Source organism: Pelodiscus sinensis, chromosome 14 (genome assembly GCF_052426305.1).
Source record: "Pelodiscus sinensis isolate ZL-2025 chromosome 14, ASM5242630v1, whole genome shotgun sequence".
In the NCBI taxonomy this organism is placed as follows: Eukaryota; Metazoa; Chordata; order Testudines; family Trionychidae; genus Pelodiscus; species Pelodiscus sinensis.
The window spans coordinates 17,107,432-17,127,035 of NC_143065.1; the positions used below are offsets into that span (position 1 = coordinate 17,107,432).

The window sequence follows — 19,604 nt, forward strand, 5'->3', positions numbered from 1 at the left end:
GATGGTTCCATGTTAGGTTTGTAAATGTTTTGCTGGTCAGTGTATACTCCCTCACTCTTCTCTATTTCTGTATCAGAATCTTGGAAACTTTGAGGATTGTTTTAAAATGTCAAGTGTGTGAAAATCTATTTTCCTTTCTTGGTCATAGTTTGAGGAGCTGGGGGGCTGTTATCCCCCAAACTTCACGCCTGGGGCAGGCTGATGGAATTTGCTCCCACCATCTCCCCTGTACTCCTGGCCCCATTCGTCTGACTGGAGCTCCCCAACCTACACATAAAAAGTCAAATTATGCCTAAGCTTCCCTTTCATCTTCTCATCCCATGAATAATGTTTTCCCTGATTACTCTCATGATTCCCTTCCCCCATCCCCTTTCTTTCATGGCTCATCTCATGCACAGAAGAGTGGTCCTTCACCTCTTTCATTCCACGCACCACTTTGCAAGAGAAACATCCCTCCATGGATCACCTCCTTTCCTAATCCCCCAGTGCATGGTTTTCAATGCCTCATTAGGAAACCTTCTCCAGACTCTTGGTGGTTTATGAATCACACTTTGAGAACCAAGGCACTGAAGAAAAAAAAATCATACTGAGCATGAGATCCAGACTTGGAACCTTTTGCCATGGTCCCTTTAGGTTTCAGTAGCACTACTGCCATCTCTGCTTGCACTGATTTATACTCAGCAACAGCTTGCTTGATGGAGGGATTTTTAACAAGGTTGGTGCTTTTTAATGAACTGGGCCCTGGTCATGTCCCTTCTCAATTACTGCATTCTTCTCCTTGCTGACCTCTCTAACACCCTTTTTCTCCCCCACCCAGTCAGTCAAACTTTAGCTGCCAAATGGGACCTTCCTCACCAATTGATCTAGCCATGTCACCATCTATTTGTATTTCCTCATGGGCTCCCACTACTTTGCTTTCACAGCCCTTCGTGACTCTGCTCTTGCCACCTACCTCCTGGGTTTGGTCTCCTGTCATATTTTCCCTCACCCTCTCTGCCTGACCATTGGTGCCAATCCAGGGTGAAATCCCTGTTGAAACCAGTGGGAGTTTTCCCATTTACTTCAGTGGAGCCAGGATTTCACCCCGTTGCTGTGTTTGTTTCCCATAACCATCTGCATGCATTTTTCTATGCCACCCTCTGTTTGCTTTCCTCACCATCTCACCTCCTTCTCCTCATTCACATCCCTTTTAAAAAATGCAGTTCTCCCAGGAGGCCCAGAAGGAGTGATTATGTTAAAGTTATATGCAATCAATCAAACGATCTTTTAAAAAGCTTCCTCTTCCTAAGATCTTCTCATTCTTTAAAGACAGTTTGTCTAAATAGTGAGGGGGAAAAGGCTCAGAAAAGCTGCTATTGTAGCTGCCAGCCAAATTCTCCGCCATGTACATTAATCCTGCAGCAACCACCAAAAATGCTGGTGCTTTGCATGCACTACTTGGACAGCCAGCTAACTTACCATGGTCAAGGCCAACAAGCTGAACATTTTATAAATAGCAATGTCTGGTTTTAAAGCACCATCTGATTTTTAAATGTTTGTAAAAGCCAATAAATATCTGAAGCACACAGTGTTCAAACTTTGCACATGATTGGCAGACGTGATTTCTTCTTTGAGAATGGAAATTTTCTTTTGTGGTTTTGCTCCCACGGTAAATTAACTCCTAACGGGTGGATGGAAATGACACCCCGGAGTGTTTGTAGAGTCCCTCTGAGCTGGGAAGAGACTCCCTTAGCTGTAAAGAATATGAATGAGAGTAGTGGTTGTTTATTCCATTATCTTGTAACCTTAAGGTTTAAAAAAATCATGATTGGCTTAAAGGCATTATTTCATTAAAAAAAAAAGGAAAGCTGTGATTCTCACCCAAACCCATGACTCAAGTACCTGGACCTTTAAATGAAAACCACCAAACCAACAGACTCATGATATAGTCATAAGCACTGGGCAACAGTAACAGACACAGTGAAGTCCATCTAGTTCTCATTGGTCTTCTATCTCCCAGTTAGACTCAACAAAGCCTATGGTGCCTATTCTAACCACAACCTTGTAACGTCCCAGCCTGTATTTCACAATCATGAGAGGGAGGCATTATTGAATGCACTGAAACATTAATTTAATATTTGCAACCACAATGCACTGTGTGTTCAAAGGGAGTTGAGGCCAGGCTGAGAATCAGGCCCTTCCTGTTACATTTACTAAATTAGCAATAGTGTTATCATCATAAGATACTAACACAACTAATCTAATGTCCAAATGTATAGAAAGCATGAATTCTTGTAAGGACATATAGGACTAATCATAATATCTAGTGAATCAAGCTAAACATATCAGCTGTAGTTGGTAAGTATACTGTATAGTCTATAGAAGGATGTAAATAATACAATATAGATGAGACGTGTTGACAAGAGGAAGATTTTAATATAAAATTGCATGTTGTTACATATTATTCCGCAGTTTGCTCTGCAAACATTTAATGTGTATCAATAACTTCTCTTGCCTGTAAACCTGAACTCATTTGCAACTCCATCCAGCTTTGCATGCTCTCAAGAAGATAGGAATCACAGATAGCATGCAAACATTTGAAGCGCTGGCCAACAAGAAATGTATTTTAGGTGGCTAGTTTCCACGTTGTTCAAGCTAGAACCATTAAAAAGCAGACCGAGTAACTCAGATTAAAGATACGATTCAGTTCTATGTTCATGCAGCTATGTGCATAATAAATCAAATAAATATTCAATAAATGGATTTGGATGCCTATGTAAACACAAGGTTCATAAACAACTTCAATAAAACCCAAAAAGTGGGCTGCATTTTGCTTGGCCGAATGTTTTCTTTATGCAGTTAGATTAACAAACCATGATCTCATCATTAGTCAACAAGATACTAGAGAGACCATCAAAGCAAGCTACAGGAGAGTCAAGATTGATTCATGCCAAACAAATGTTTGTAGCTAACAGCTGTATTACCATTGATTCTAATTTACTCAGCAGGATTCTCCTTTCATTTCCTAAGTGAGATGAATGTCATGTTGCATGATACAGACAGCATGTCTACCTACTGCATGAGTAATGAGTTGTGTCAGCTCTCTTGTATCATAAAATTGCTCCTTGTTTTTGGATCTTCTTTGCAAGATTACGTCCTATTTTTTCTTCCACTAACAATAAGTTTCTTAAATAATGAGTGTTCCATTTCCCAAAATCTGTCAATTAATCATACTACTGAAATGCTCCACACAAGAGACTTTGGGAAGGATATATTATAACTTATTCATAATTTAGCTTAAAACCCTCTTGATTATTTTTGTTGCTCATTCTGCTGGGCAGATTGTGCTTCCTGAATGACTAGGATATCCAAAACAAAACCATTCCTTTTTCTTTTCTTTTTTGCATTTGGTAGAAGGTTGGAAAGATGTCCTTCCTCCAGATGTGGAATAAGGATATACAGCAAAAGCTGCTCTTGTCCACTTCAGGATGGTGAAATTCAGTAGACTTTGCTGGTGTGGGGACAGTCACTTTAGAAGCGGAGTATCTGAAGAAGTGGGTTGTGCCCACGAAAGCTCATGATATTATCTATATTTCTGTTAGTCTCTGAGGGTATGTCTACACTACCCTCCTAGTTCGAACTAGCGGGGTAATGTAGGCATACCGCACTTGCAAATGAAGCCCGGGATTTGAATTTCCCGGTCTTCATTTGCATAAGCGGGGAGCCGCCATTTTTAAAACCCTGCTGGTTCGAACCCCGTGCAGCGCGGCTACACGGGGCTCGAACTAGGTAGTTCGGACTAGGCTTCCTATTCCGAACTACCGGTATACCTCGTGGGTAGCCTAGTCCGAACTACCTAGTTTGAGCCCCGTGTAGCCGCGCTGCACGGGGTTCGAACCAGCGGGGTTTTAAAAATGGCGGCTCCCCGCTTATGCAAATGAAGCCCGGGAAATTCAAATCCCGGGCTTCATTTGCAAGTGCGGTATGCCTACATTACCCCGCTAGTTCGAACTAGGAGGGTAGTGTAGACATACCCTAAGGTACTACGGGGCCATTCTTTGTTTTTTACGTTTTTTTAGGGTTGCACTGAGTGATCTGGAGACAATCTGGAATCAAAATTCACACAAAACAAGCAACATCTCAGCTTTATAGGTTTTATCCAAATGTTCCCCTGAATTCTTTTACCTCAGAAGATTAAAGGGCTGACGCTGCTGTGTGAATTCAAGGATTATAGGCAGTTGCTTGTTTGATTCTTAGACCACTAAACAGCCTCCCAGGGTCAACTACATTGGGAAATCCAGGTCAGGGAAGCACCTGAACATTCAAATGCACTGTTCAGAACTGGAGTGAAAACCCCACAAGAGTAGGACTTAGATTTGGCGTTTGTGGTGGAAGGAAGAGGTTTTGAGATTTCCAATGCATTAGTAAGAATACAGATTACAGCTTTTTGTGTATGATGTTGGCATTTCTCTCTGGAATCAGAAAGCACAGAGGCACATGAAAATAGAAGATAATGTTTGCAAAAGCTTACCCCAAACCTAACCCAAAAATTTGGGTAAAGTTTTGGGTCTCAACCTAAACTGGTTGGCACACACCTATTTAATATGTGACTAAATAAATCTCTTCTGATAAGAAAGATTAATCATCCAAAAAAAAAACCCCCAAACCCAAACTATTGAGTGCTCCTGTCAATTATTGAATTAATACAAAGAAAACAGCACTCAGTTTAATAATTGAACACTTTAGGGACTTTGATTCCAGCAGCTACTTTGAACAGAGGTGTCCTGTACAGCTGGGTCCCCACTAGCCCCCTCAGCCCACATAACAGATTGTTTTCTTTGAGATGAGCCAAATTACATCTACCCACACCCTCTATGCAGTTTACAGGGTTACAGTACTTCACAATTTACCCAGGGATACTCCTGATATCTATCTTGCAGCCTATTCAAAACAAGGATAGGGAGTCAAGATTTTCTGTGCCAACATTCCTACTGATTAATCAGCACAGCTCCATTATCTGTGGGGGAGTCTTCATTTCCAAAGTTCCCTCGCTATGCTGCATTGCCTGCTGGAAGTTCACAGAGATAGCTAAGAGACACCACAGGGAGCATGAACGAAAAGACTTAAACGGACTGGAACGCTATCACTTATCCTTTTGTAATCCTCACTGGGGATGAAGAGAGAAATGAAAAAGGCTTCTTTGCTCAATAAATAATTACAGTTCCAGTACCCTCCCTAAGACTCTGTTCTTGCCATAAGTACACAGGGCACAGTATGGGCTGAACAAAATGCCAGTGCTTACTAGCACCAATCCCCATACTAAGCTGCTTTATGCCCAACTCCCAGTGTTAAGGCTGAAATGAGACTCCCTGTTAAGCTTAATACTTGGAATGTTGACAATTTCTGTATATTAAAGACAACACAATTCCAAATTTGGACAATGGTCTCCAGCCTCTCCATGACATTTGGCAGCCAGAGCTGGATATCCAATTAGGTATAGCATGCACATGGCTAAGGGTGCCAGTGTTCTTAGGATGCCTGAAAGTGGGTTAAAAGTTTAATTTTTTACAGAAAACATGAAGGTCAATGGAGGTGGAAGAGCACTTAAAATTCTGTGCCTAGGGGCACGTGAGGTGTAAATCTGGCTTTGCTGGCAACCACTTGTTTTTCTCGGTTTTTTAATCCCTCTTAAAAGGGAAAAAAGTTTCTTATTTTTTAATTTGGTAACAAATATTGTGACCTTAAAATGGAAACAGGGGTGGCAGGAAAGATTAATTTTGCCATCCTTAGCATGTGCTTTTGTTTATATTGTGATTTTGGGGGTGGAAAGAGTTCATTATTGGCCTTTGAAAGAAGGAGGCTGAAGCCATAATGGTGCGGAGTGCCATTGGCTAACACTGACTCTAATGTCAAGGCTCTCGTCGATTTTTTAAAAACGTAAATGTCATAACTCTTTAGGAGATGTTAGAATTTCTATGTGACGTGTGAAAACTTCGCAGTGTGGCCTGGCTGTCAGTCAAATGTAGTGGTAAAATCAGCTCCAATTACAGGGATCTGTAAGGAATGCTACGCTAATGTCAGCACTCCATTTCACCAGTACAGGGGTAAAGAAAAGATGCTGAAGTTAATTTATTTTTAAAAAATCCACAGTCAAACTTCATAGTGGTATCACCAGATACACAGTTAATCACTGAGTTACATGGAACAGTTGACAATTCCCTAATTATCCTGTGGGCTTTTTGCTTTGTTTTTTCTGGTGGGAGCCCAGGGTTCTATTTCATTTGCTTTATGATTACTCCAGTGCTGACTTAACTTTCTCCAGCAGACTGACTTTAATTCTGTAGGCCAGCGTCTCTCCCATTAACCCTTTAAAGCTGGCAGCCGCAACCCCCTGGCCCTATGCATAGACATTTTACATTGAGAAATTTCAGCAGCTAGTCCCTACTGATAGGATTTTTGCACAAAGAAAGATTGATTCCTAATGGTAGAGAGAAGGACTGGGAATCAAAATGCAAGTGGTGTACACGTGTGTGAGCCAGCAACTGACTTGCTGTCTGACCTTGGGCATGTTATTTAGACTCAGATTCTCATAAACTTTGAGGCATCTAAGTTAGTTGCCTAAACACTTTTGTGGCTCTGAGCCTTAGGTCTTGATTCAGCAAAGCACTTAAGAACACGCACAAGTCCATCCCTTTTCAGCTGAGCACTGAATCCTGTATGTACGTTTTACTTTATCAGGGCCTTAATATCCCTGTGACAGTTTCCCAAACCAACAAAATGGGTATAATAATACAGGTCATCTTGAACAATGGAAAATGAGCAGAAAGATGGTTAAACTAGTTATTAGGGATTTCCCCACCTCAGAGGAATTCTAGGGAACATATTGCTGGTGTTACCAACTCCATGCTTTACATCCCTTCTTACATTGGCACGGGGTGGGGGCATATCATAGGTATCGTTAGCAGAAAGTGGGGGTGGCCACTTCCAGACTGGTGTTCCACTTTATTGATCTCATCTGCAGTCTCATCTTTTTGGGGTGCTCCCAACTACACCAGGGCTGAATTTGTCTCCCATGGCCTCTAGGATAGAGAAAGAGCAAAGGAATCTCAAAATCACCTTTGACTCCCATCCTTACTACCTCTTGTAGCTGCACTGCAGCTTAGTATATGGCCTGGTATGTGTGGGTGTGTCTAGACTACATGGCTCCATCAATGGAGCCATGTAGATGAGTGTACTTGGTAAAGGGAAATGAAGCGGCGATTTAAATAATCGCTGCTTCATTTACATCAAAATGGCCGCCGCGCTGTGCCAATCAGCTGATTGTCTGCACAGCACGGTAGTCTAGACAGGGATCAGCTGACTCCAGAACCCTTTGTCGTCAGATCCTGTAAGCCTGTGCAGCTGATTGTGTGATGATGTGGTATTCTCTGGTTGAGGATTTCACACTTCAGATTAGTTTAATTAATTGGGGACTAAAAATTGAATGGTTTGGAAGGTGCACACGCACACCCATGCACGCACACACACATTCCTTAGAACTGATTTGGCTAACAATCTGGAAAGTGTCAGTGGCTGGAATGAATTGTAATAAATTACAATTAAAGTGATCGTATTACTAACTGCTCTATCATATAAAAGAAGCATGATGGTGCTTATTACTAAAGAAGAGCTTAATGCATTCTGTGCTAGTACGAGTGACTTTTTTTCAGTATCAACAGAAAGTGGTTAACCTAAAGCTCTTGTTAATGGCACGGAAAACCCTTTGCACTTGTTCCATATATAATTAAAACAACCGGCTTGTGTAAGAAGTCATTCCAGTTACACAGATTTCAGTTTAGTTCTCCTACTGGTCTTGGCAATAAAAAGACTAGAAGAAAAGGATCACCGAGCCAACTCCAAAATGTACACTGCCATGCCCAGTCTCTTGCAAGGAGGTTTATTTTCTTAAGAGAAGCCAGCAGACAAATAGAAAAACAGTCTTTTAACTCACTCCTTAGCCTTAGGCTTCAGGGGCCCCAGGGGTCTCTGGTGTACTGCACGGCTTCCCAGTTTCAGTCAGTTCTGCTCCAGTCTTGAAACAGCTGTGCCAAGCCACCTGGCCCCGTGCTCTAGGACCACAACCCCCAAGTTAGGCCACAGAACTTCCTTGCCCTGCCCATGGATGCTACCACCCAAACGGCCCACTAGCAGCCCCTTATGGGTCTACTTCTAGCCCATCCCTCTTTCATTGGCTGGACTGGATTAAACTGTTCTGGTCCAGGATTAGTGCTTTCCCAGGGACTAGCTATCCTGTGACAGGAACCCTATAGTTCTGGGAAAGGCTGGGAAGTTGTCTCTTTTGTACATGACACTGCAGGTGAGAAGAACCTGCCGGATTGTTTAATAGCTGCGTCCCCCTGATATCCAGAGCTCGCTGTTGCAATTAATTGTATGACTGCATTGTGTGTAAAAAGTTCCTCCATTTCCTTTTAGGTTGGGAAGCTGATCCAAGAAGCAGCTGGAAGGAGTAATTTGAAGAGAGTAACGCTGGAGCTGGGAGGGAAGAGTCCCAACATCATTTTTGCAGATGCTGATTGTAAGGCAGCACTCAGGCATTCTCCTTACCAATTCTCCTTGGTCCTATGTCCTGTTTTGCTTTAGTCTTAATTTCCATTTACTGTGAAGCCAGTAAAACAGACATAATGTATCTAAACCAAACTTTCAAATACACCTGAACCTCCGTAATCCAGGTGTCTCTGGACCGGGAACACCCCTGGTTCGGATCCAGGCAGGGGGAGGAGGAAGTGGCTCTGCATGCTGTCACTTCCCTTCCCTCTCCCCCGCTGCCCCCCAAAACTGGGGGAACTTCTCCAGAGGCTTTTCCCCCACTGCTCCCATAGTGGCATGGTCAGTGCCTGGGAGCAGTAGGGGGAGGGTGGGGAAGGAGAGCCCCAGAGCCACATGTGCACCTGGAAAGCGCCCATCTCCACCCCCTCACACCCTGAAACCACACCCTATCTCCTTCATGCACCCTCCCTCCTAGACTCGCCCCAGAGCCCACCAAGGTCTGAAAACATCGTTAATCCGACATACTCTATTTCCCAGGGTTGCCAGATTAAAAAGGTTCAAGTGTAATGGTCTTTAAAAGACCATCTTTGAACCTGGTGTTTCATGGAGAAGAGCAAAATGATATAATGGCCATAGCCAACCCTGACCCATACTCAAGGTTCACGTGCACTGTTTGACCTAAATGCTGCCATGAGGTGTTTGCATTTTGTACCACCCCAGGACTTCCCTGGTAGCTTCATATTAAAAGATGGGAACATTTATTAAATTAAATCTTCAATGGCTCGATAACACAATCCATGCAGTATTCCTTTTGATAGGCAATGTGATGGTGTCTTTTTTATTACTCCCATATTTCTTAATTTACAATGGACTGCAGAATTGTGCGTTGACAAAATGTAACTGTCTTTGTCAGAGCCTCCTCTAAAGGGTAGCTGGAGTTTTGGCACTTTAAAAGTTGCGGGCAACATTTTAGGATTGTGGGATTAGCACATTAGCTGGAAATTTCTGCGAAAATGATCAGCCATTAAATAGTTAAGTGTTGACATTTAAATTATCAACAGGAGGTTTTGATGTTAACACCTCATTATGATGAATGGGGCATTTCACACCTTGCTTTTGAGCTGTTGTTTCAGGGTCTTTTCAGGCACTCTGCACTCATTGCACTTTTGAAAAGTTTCTTTGCAACCATAGGGGCTAGAAATTTATAGGGTTTCTTTTCTAAGCAAAAGAAACCAGACCACATGCAGATAAACAGAACAATATGACCCTGTATCCACTTTCACAGCTTTCAAGCGCTATAAGATTAGGATAAAGTCTAAGAAGACCTTGCAACTAAAGATGGCTAGTTGGCACGGGAAAATATTATGCAGCTAAAGTTATATTGGTATAAACCCTTCATGGACACACTTATCCAGATAGAAGAGTGGCTTTTATCAGGATAAATAGCTTCCCAGGTGACTTAAACTCCAGTGGCTTAAAGGAGTCCATACACAGAGGATTTGTAACTATAACTTTGCTTTAATTCACACCTTAGATTATACAGACACAAAAAGTTCCTACATGGACAAGGCCTCAAATCTTTTCTAAGCACAGACTTGCACAGATTAAACTCAACCAGTGTAAACTAGGGTTGCCAGGAGTCCGGCTCCTCACACCTCCTACTCCAAACCCCTGCTCCATGCCTAAGCCCCCCCCCTTCACTCCAAACTCCTCATACCCAGTCCCACCCCACCCCTCACCCCCAGCTGGAACCCTCACTCCCCTCCTGCAACCCAATCCCATGCTCCAGTGCAGATCCCCCCGGCATCCTGAACCCCTCCTAGAGCCTGCATCTCCAGCCAGAGCCTCACTCCCCTCATGGCCAGCTTCCTGCCCCAGCCCAGAGCCCCTCCTACACCCCAAATTCCTCAGCCCCACCTTAAAGTTTGCACCCCCAGCCGGAGCCTTCACTCCCCTCCCACACTGTGATCCCCTGCCCCAGCCAGGTGAAAGTAACTGAGGATGGGGGGAGAGGAGTAACAGAGGGTATGTCTACACTACCACCCTAGTTCGAACTAGGGTGGTTAATGTAGGCAACCGGAGTTGCAAATGAAGCCCGGGATTTGAATTTCCCGGGCTTCATTTGCATATTGCCGGGCGCCGCCATTTTTAAATGTCCGCTAGTTTGGACTCCGTGCCCGCGGCTACACGCGGCACGAACTAGGTAGTTCGGATTAGGCTTCCTATTCCGAACTACCGTTACTCCTTGTGGAATGAGGTGTACCGGTAGTTCGGAATAGGAAACCTAATCCGAACTACCTAGTTCGTGCCGCGTGTAGCCACGGGCACTGAGTCCGAACTAGCGGACATTTAAAAATGGCGGCGCCCGGCAATATGCAAATGAAGCCCGGGAAATTCAAATCCCGGGCTTCATTTGCAACTCCGGTTGCCTACATTAACCACCCTAGTTCGAACTAGGGTGGTAGTGTAGACATACCCAGAGAGATAGGGGATGGAGCTAGAGTGCACAGGGCTGTGGGGCAGGGGTGTCCTGTTCTGTGCAATTAGAAAGTTGGCAATCCTAGTGCAAACCCATTTCTGGACATGGTTGTTTTCCTAATTAATTTAAGATAAATTAAAATAAATGATTCAAACTGAAATTGTCCACATGCTTTTTACAACCAGTTTCAGTTAACTGGCTGAAATCACATTTTAAACTGAAGCAGGTGCTACGCGGCATGTAGACAACCCTTGACAGCATTCTCCTGGATTGGGAAAGATTATTCTGTCTACAGCTTTGGAGAGTCTAGGTAAATTTAAACAGGCAGCCAACATATTAATTACTCCATCTCTGCACTTCATGTCTTTCAACTGTTGTCTAGATCTTGCCCAATGCTACAGTTATCACAGAGACTTGTATGACAGGCAACAACTTGTTCTGCCTCTGAGCTCTTATTACAGATCCCTTAAATGTTTCAGAGCTCCTTTCCCTGACCCATATTCTTCTACTACACAGACATTGAAATTTGAAGTACAGTTATGTTCATAGTGTATGATACAAAAACAGAGGCTCAGTAGCTGGTTTTGGCCTCTCTACAAATATACCACTTGCACCCAACCTGAGATTATAAGCCATTAGTTAAAAATTGAAGAGAACTTGCTGGCTGTTACAAAGGAACTGTTTAATCTGTTTACAGAACAGGTGCGAAAGTTTGCTGATAGTGTGGCAAAGCCATAGAAACTATAGAAAAGCCACAAGAAGATGGTTCCAGCCCTTCCGAGAGCAAAACTATGTTAAGAAAAGAAAAAGGAAATCAGTTACCTAGTTCTAAACACTATTGTTCTCAATCTTTGTGGATTCTTCTTGGGAGATTTTGAATAAGTATCAGAAAACAGTCTGAATTATTTCTTCAAGAAGATGGTGAAAAAGAAAGTTTGACATGGCTCTTAGAGTTTTCTAGGGTGTTCTGAAAATAAAGCATTACTGGTTTTTAAAATATTCCCAAATTAATTATATTCTACAGCAAAACATTGCGAACTGACCGTAGGGTTACAGCTACACTATTGGACATTCCTGTTTAATAAGGAGATATTTTTAGTCTGTATAAAGGTACATGCAATACTATGAGAGTCAGATTCTTCTCTAAGCATCTGAATAACCAAGGGTAGAACTTTTGTCATACCGCCCTGATTTTCCTCTCATTGGTGTACAGGAGTAACTCCACTGAAGTCACAAGCACTTCAGTAATGTCAAACCTCAATACATGAGAGAAAAATCATGCCCTGAGAGTCTATAGCATTCAATCTCTTAAACGTAAAGCACACATTTTGTACTTTGTTTTCACAAGGAAGGAATCCTCATGTATAGGACATACCACACTGTTGTGTTTTTAATTTATTCTGTTTTGGGGTTGTTTTAAGCCAAATCTAGTAAGTCTGTTCTGAAGTTATGAAAACACAACAGTAAATAATATGGCTGATGTTGGAGCACTAGCAGGGTATGAATTACTTCTCACAGCAGCATGTGGCTGTCTTGGTTTTGTAGTGGACTATGCTGTGGAACAAGCTCACCAAGGAGTCTTCTTCAATCAAGGACAATGTTGCACTGCAGGCTCGCGGATTTATGTGGAAGAGTCCATCTACGAGGAGTTTGTGAGAAAAAGTGTTGAACGTGCCAAGAGGAGAGTAGTGGGGAGTCCTTTTGACCCAAGTACGGAACAAGGACCCCAGGTAAGGAATAATGCTCTTCATGACCCATGGGCATTTATAGACTGTGCTGGTGCCTGTTTAGCACTGTGGTTCTCATTCAAACCATAGCATGGTTTGTGGACCAATACACACCATGTTGTGACACACAAAGGTTGAAATAACAAGCATTTTTAAAATCACAGTTCTAAAGGGGCCAAACCTATCCACTGCAGTGCAGAAGAGGGTGTCTCTCCCTTCAGGAAAAGTCACTCCCACATCTGAGCATTAGGGTTACCAACCCTTCCAGATTCATCAGGAGTCTTCTGGAATTGGGCTTGATCTCCCGAAGGCTCCTGAAACCGAACTGGGAGATCAGCCACTAAAAAGTCCAATGGTGCAGTAGGACTAAGTCAGGCGCTTTGCCATGACACTATGCCATTTCTTGAAGAGGATGGTACATCCCTTTCTGCAGCTCCAAGGTGTGTACAGGGCCAGGGGCTTCCATGTGCTGCTCCCACAGCAATGACTCTGCAGCTCCTATTGGCCGGGAGCTGTGACCAATAGGAGCTCTGGGAGCAGTACCTGCAAGCAAGGGCTACATGTGAAATCACCTGGGCCCCCTGCATAGAGGCTGCATGGATGTGCTGGCCACTTCTGGAAGGGGTGGAGGACCAGGGAAGGCAGGGAACCTGCCTTAGCCCCGCTGCACCACTAACAGGGACTCATAGCTCTCCAAAGTAAACACTGCCTGAGCAGGGCCCCATACCCCAAACTTCTTCACTCCAACCCCTACCCCAGCCCTCTCCCAGAGCCCACACCCCACATTTTCTGCCACGCCTTGAACTCCTCCTGCACCCCAGCCCCTCACCTCAGCCCTAAGCTGTCTCTTGCACTCAATTGCCCTCCTAGAGCCTGCACCCCCTTCTGCATCCCTGTCCCAGCTTTGGGTCCCCTCCCAGAGCCTGCACCATGCATCTCCTCCTACAACGTAACCCTCTTGCCCCAGGCCTGCACCCCTTCCTAGAGCCTGCATCATCTACTTCCTACTGCCTGCTAACCCCTTCCTTGCTCCAGGCTCAGCCTAGAGCCCCCTCCCACACTCCAAACCCCTTCACCCCAGCCAAGACCCCACACCCCAACCCTCTTCCCCATCCTGGTGAAAATGAGTGCAGGTGGGGGACAGAGAGTGACAGAAGTGGGGAGGAGGGGGGCGGGTGAAGTGAGTGGGGGAGTGACATCAGAGAAGGGGCAGGAGCAAGGGGAAGGGTGTTTGGGTTTGTGTGAGTAGACAGTTGACAAGCCTATTGGCATATTCTACAAAGTTTACTTCATAGAATTAAGCACTAGATTATTTCCTTAAGGCTATATTGTGCACCACCAAGCCATGCAGTGATAAAGTGCAGTGGAGAGGCAGACTCACAGCAGTGTCTGCTCTAGGCTGTCCTCCTTCAAAAATAATGAGCAGTCATGTGGCACCTTACAGACTAACACAAATATATACACTATCACGAGCCTCCGTGGGCAAAATCCACCTTTTCAGATGAGCACTTCACAAAGTTCATAGTGCCACAATTGTGATCGGCACCATGAAGAGATGACTTTTGAACACAAATTAGGCAGACTTGGAAAAATTCCTAAATTTCACTGCTATTCTTACTAACTCCCCTGATTGGGTCATTTGTGAGGATGGAGCCTGGGGCATCTGGCTCTAAAAGCATGAACAACTCTATCAGCTGAACAAATGTGTCAGCTTCATGATGGAAGGCAATAGCTGACTCATTAACCTCTACATGTAGGCTAGTCAGTATAGCAGGACAAAGACCAGAAAGGGTTAATATGGGTTACACTATTCTTTGAGAGGGGGAGGTCAACAGGAGTTGCAGGTATTTAGTGCCTCTCAAGTTTGAGCCACTGTGAGTATAGGTGTGAGTGCACCCAATGGGGGAAGACTGGTCCTGGTTTTGTAGCTAGGTGTACTATCAAGCAGTACCACTAACACCGCTTCTTCAACATTTAAGATTGATAAGAAACAGTACAACAAGATCCTGGAACTGATCCAGAGCGGCATTGCTGAAGGCGCAAAACTCGAATGTGGTGGAAAAGGACTAGGAAGAAAGGGGTTCTTCATTGAACCGACAGTGTTTTCCAATGTAACCGATGACATGCGGATTGCCAAGGAAGAGGTATCCACAGATTTCCTCTCTGGGGCATAATCATGATACAGTGTATCTAAACAGGATTTAGTTTCTTTTATTTATTTTAGGATATCAATGTTTTAGAGTTGGAATTTAGTGCTGTAAATGAATTGTGAGTCTTGCTGGGCACTGGGGTGAGTCTGTTAGAGATGCACTCAGCACCTGTTTGGGTAAAGCATCTATCCCAGTTAGCCAAATTCCAGAGCTGAAAAAAGAGAAAATGGAAGTGGATGGGTTCCATTGAGTTGCTGCTTTTTCCAGGGCTGTGCTTTGGGAAATCTCACAGTTTTTCAAGGAGGTAGTGCCACTAATACATTTTCCTGTTAGAATTAATAAAGAGTAAAACAGGAAAAGGGAGACATCAGGAGGAGGGGGAGGTATACTTTTATCCCAAGGCTGTTTTACACATTAACCATGACTCTCTGTTGCAGATCTTTGGGCCTGTTCAAGAAATACTGAGATTTAAAACCATGGATGAAGTTATAGAGAGAGCCAACTGTTCAGATTTTGGACTGGTAGCTGCTGTCTTTACAAATGACATTAACAAGGCCCTGACAGTCTCATCTGCAATGCAAGCTGGGACAGTCTGGTAAGGCAGCAGAGACCATGCATTCTTGCTGTGGGAGATAAAGGGTTTGATTCACTATAGTGACACTCTAGTTTCCTACCCTTTCCCAAGCCTAATCTAGATATCTACTAATATAGAGGTAAAAGTGTTTTGTCAACCTCCCCCCCCCCACACACACTCTTTACTTGTGTATTGTGCCCCTTCCCCCATCTGCTTTAGCTTGTAAACCCAGCCATTAGCATGCTAGCAGGCACTGCTGAAAACAAATAATATTAAATAATAATTGCCAACCTCATCCTAACAAAACAATACGGATAATGCCCTGTGTTGTTTTCAGAATGGGGGATCCCTGTTAGATTTTTCTGATGAATGCACCCATAATAATGACTTGCTGATATTAGAATCTATCAAAGGAAACAGCAGGCACCCACTCTCCCTAATCCTTTAGGGCAGGCATGTCCAAAGTCCGGCCCGCGGGCCAATTGCGGCCCGTGTTCCGGTTTAATACGGCCCCACAGGTAATTTGGCAATAACTATCTTTTATGGCCCCCAACGAATCCATATGTATTGAGATGAATACATTGTAAAATCTCAGTTAATGTCAGTTGGTCTAAATCAGTTATAAATATATTTGGACACAACATGTATACTTGGTGTTATGTTCCTGTTCATATTTTTTTAACTTAAAAGTTGACAGACAACCTTTATTACCAATAATATGTAATGTACTTTACAATGTTCCTGACATATATTTCAGCTTCCTGGATTTTTTTTTCATCTGGCCTTCAGATATGAAAGGCAGAGTGATTTAACACCTGTTTAGATTTGTCATCCATGTGTCGAAATGAAAAGTATGCTGTTTGCAATAAACTTTGCATAAAATAAGTAATTTGCATTTAATTGTAATGGTTCAAAGAATGTCAGGCAAAATGGTCGGCCCTCACGCATGTTCACTTCATCAAATCTGGCCCTCTTTGAAAAAAGTTTGGACACCCCTGCTTTAGGGACTGATAAGCAGGTTAACAGCAGACAATTTGGTATGTCAGGACTAGATAAACTAAAGAGCCCAGAGGAAATCAGGTGGAAAAAAACAATTTCAAATCTAATAGCAAATTGTTACAAACTGGCATTGACGTTTGTTAACAAATTAACAGATTTTAATGAAGCTGAATTCAAGCTTCTCTAAGGTTTTTTTTCCCCAATCACATCTAAGGAGTTGACCCTGCTCCCCTTGGAAGACAATGGGAGTTATGTCATTGTCTGCATTGGGAGTAGGATTAAACTCTTAAAAGATAAAGTGCTAATGTTTCTTTTAACATGTTTGAAATTACTATCGATAACTACTTGTTATTACAAATAATTAGTTAGTGTCCTTATTTCTATGTGTTCAGATCTCCCAACTGGATTTCCCAATTGCATAATTGACCGTGCTCCTTTTCTTTTGACAGGATAAATTGTTACAATGCCTTAAATGCCCAGAGTCCATTTGGAGGGTTCAAAATGTCTGGCAATGGGAGAGAAATGTAAGTATCATATTATTGCCTTCTAAACTTTGCTCAGATATACAAGTCAGGAAATGTTAGTGAATTTTTAGAATGAAAAAACCCCCAGAGACACCCATGTATCATACTGATGATTATGGGATGACAGAGATTCTCATGTTTTAATTTGTGTGTGTGTGTGTGTGTGTGTGTGTGTGTGTGTGTGAGACACATGTATAGCACTATTGTTTTTCCCTTTGAGATTTCTGGAACCGCATGGTGAGTTAATGTGACTGTCTTCTCATTCCTAAATAAAATGGAAGTTTCCAAGTAACTCTCAAATCCAGGAGATTGCCAATTTTCCAGGAAGATTACTATGTTGCTGTTCTACCATATCACTTGCTGTCCTAGCTGTAACTCTGTGTATTCTTTTTTCTGTCTTCATTGATGTTTGCCTCAGTTCTCAATACTAGACCCCTTGCATGTAATTAAAGTGCTATTAATCTCTTCCAGATTTAACAACATTTGATTAAATCAGGCCTAGACTCAGATGACTCTATTAACATTTCCTAAAAAATATTCTCATTCTGTTATGGAATATGTCTTCTTCCCTATTCCAGTTGGATATAAAATGGCAGATCTCTTGGAATGGAATCCACCCATAATCTTCTTCCTACCATATCTAGCTGCACATTCTACCAGTATTACAGCCGCATAGAAATAGCATATTTGATTATGTGTTTGTTAATATGTACGTAATACAAGCAAATTCCTGTGCAGATGGCACACATACCACTTATGTCTCATTTAAGCCCTGAAAATAGCTTGTGATTAACTACAAATTTGGCAGCAAAATCAAAATAAGGTCATATTCTTTAAACTGTGAATAGGGTTAAGTAGATCATGATCCATAAAAAGGGCTCCATGAAGTCAGAAATATCTCCCCTTGTTAAGAGCCACTTAGGATAACTCATTCATAAGTCAATCATACTGTTCTCAAGATATGCCTACACTAGAAAATGCAGCAGCAATGCTGAAGAAGCACTGAAGTGTAGACTGCAATTTTTCCATCTCCATAACAAATCCACCTCTCAACCCCTGCCGCTTAAGTTGGCTTAATTACATCATACAGGGTGTGAAATTTTTCAGAGCCCTGAGTGATGTCGTTAAGCTGACCTAACTCTGTAATGCAAACTAGCCCTCAAACTGGATAATTCTTATCTTGTGAAAATATTCCATAAATAGTGAGCACAAGAGAGCATGCTAGTACCTTTAGGGTGAGTCTAAACTACATGGCTCCGTCGATGGAGCCATGTAGATTAGGCTGATCGGCAGAGGGAAATGAAGCCGCGATTTAAATAATCACGGCTTCATTTAAATTTAAATGGCTGCCGCGCTCTGCCGACCAGCTGATGATCAGCTGTTTGTCGGCAGATCGTGGCAGTCTGGACACGCCGCTGTCGACAAGGAAGCCTTTGTTGACCAGCGCAGGTATGCCATGTAGTTTAGACACACCCTTAGTTAATGGGGCTACATAGAAGAGCAAAGATATTCATGTGTCCCCAGAGGGAGCTTTTGTCACACACTCAAAGGGCGGTTGCAGCCCCCAACCATTACTGAAAATCAATGGGAGTTGTGCACTTGATTCCCATTTGTGCCTTTGAAAATCTTCCCCACAGAAAATAATGTTTAGATTTAATATAATATTTGTCTCTCCTATGAAAATCCACCTGATGATGACTCTGCTGTGAAGCATTTAAAAAACCCTTTGACAAGGATCTAGTCAGTGTATCTAGTGCACGCGCAGACACACACATTTTATTGCAATGCCAAGGTTTCACTGTTAAAATCACAGTCAGGAAATGAAAGTAGTAACGGTTCTAACTATGTTAATTTTGCCATGTTATGCATCCATATGAGATTTTTTTACTGCACAAGCCGTAGTAAGCTGTTTAACTGGAAAAATAGGAGGAGATGGGGTTGTCAGATAATTTCACAAAAAATCCAGTGCAAAAAATTGGGGGACCAAAGTTGTTGAGCAAAAAAAAAAAAAGGGCTTTAAATCCACCCCCTCTCCTCCCGCCAGATGTGACAGGGGAAGAATGTCCCTACCGGCCTTCCGTCCAAGAAAAACAGAAAATACCAAACATTTTACGTGTCCAATATTTTCTGGGTTTTTTTTACCAGACAGAAGACGCAATTATCGGACTGTCCAGGTGAAAACCGGACACCTGGCAATCCCAGAAGTAGAACACAGGCAATATAATATTTGCATCACAACAGAGTTAACATTTATATTAGAGTCAGGTGAAAACCCAACCACCGTAATGGTTTTGTTTGGATTTTGCACTTAATGTCCTAGATTTTCCCCCTATTTTTTCATAGTTAAGAAAGATCTTGATTATTCATTTACATTCCCATTAAGGTCCTTTACACTGCCCGCGTGCTGTGAAGATGACATCTTGTAAATGAGACTCAGGCTTATTAGTATAGCCAGATTAAATTAGAAATGACCCAAAGAAAGACATTCTGATCACTGTTCGTACTTTCCCAAAGGCAGTTCAGTTCTACCTCAGGCTCATTATCTCTTAGGGTATGTCTACACTACCCTCCTAGTTCGAACTAGGAGGGTAATGTAGGCATACCGCACTTGCAAATGAAGCCCGG

General features: G+C 42.8%; 1 protein-coding gene across 2 annotated transcripts in view; it reads left to right on the top strand.

Moving 5' to 3' along the window:
* ALDH1A2 (aldehyde dehydrogenase 1 family member A2) overlaps positions 1-19,604 on the top strand; it is a 102,916-nt gene that overhangs the window by 73,502 nt on the left and 9,810 nt on the right. For both annotated transcript variants that reach the window (XM_006112469.5, XM_006112467.4), the window contains exons 8-12: positions 8,452-8,554; positions 12,551-12,735; positions 14,712-14,876; positions 15,320-15,477; positions 16,905-16,979. In XM_006112469.5, the coding sequence (XP_006112531.1) occupies positions 8,452-8,554; positions 12,551-12,735; positions 14,712-14,876; positions 15,320-15,477; positions 16,905-16,979 (686 nt within the window). The remainder of the gene's footprint in view (positions 1-8,451; positions 8,555-12,550; positions 12,736-14,711; positions 14,877-15,319; positions 15,478-16,904; positions 16,980-19,604) is intronic.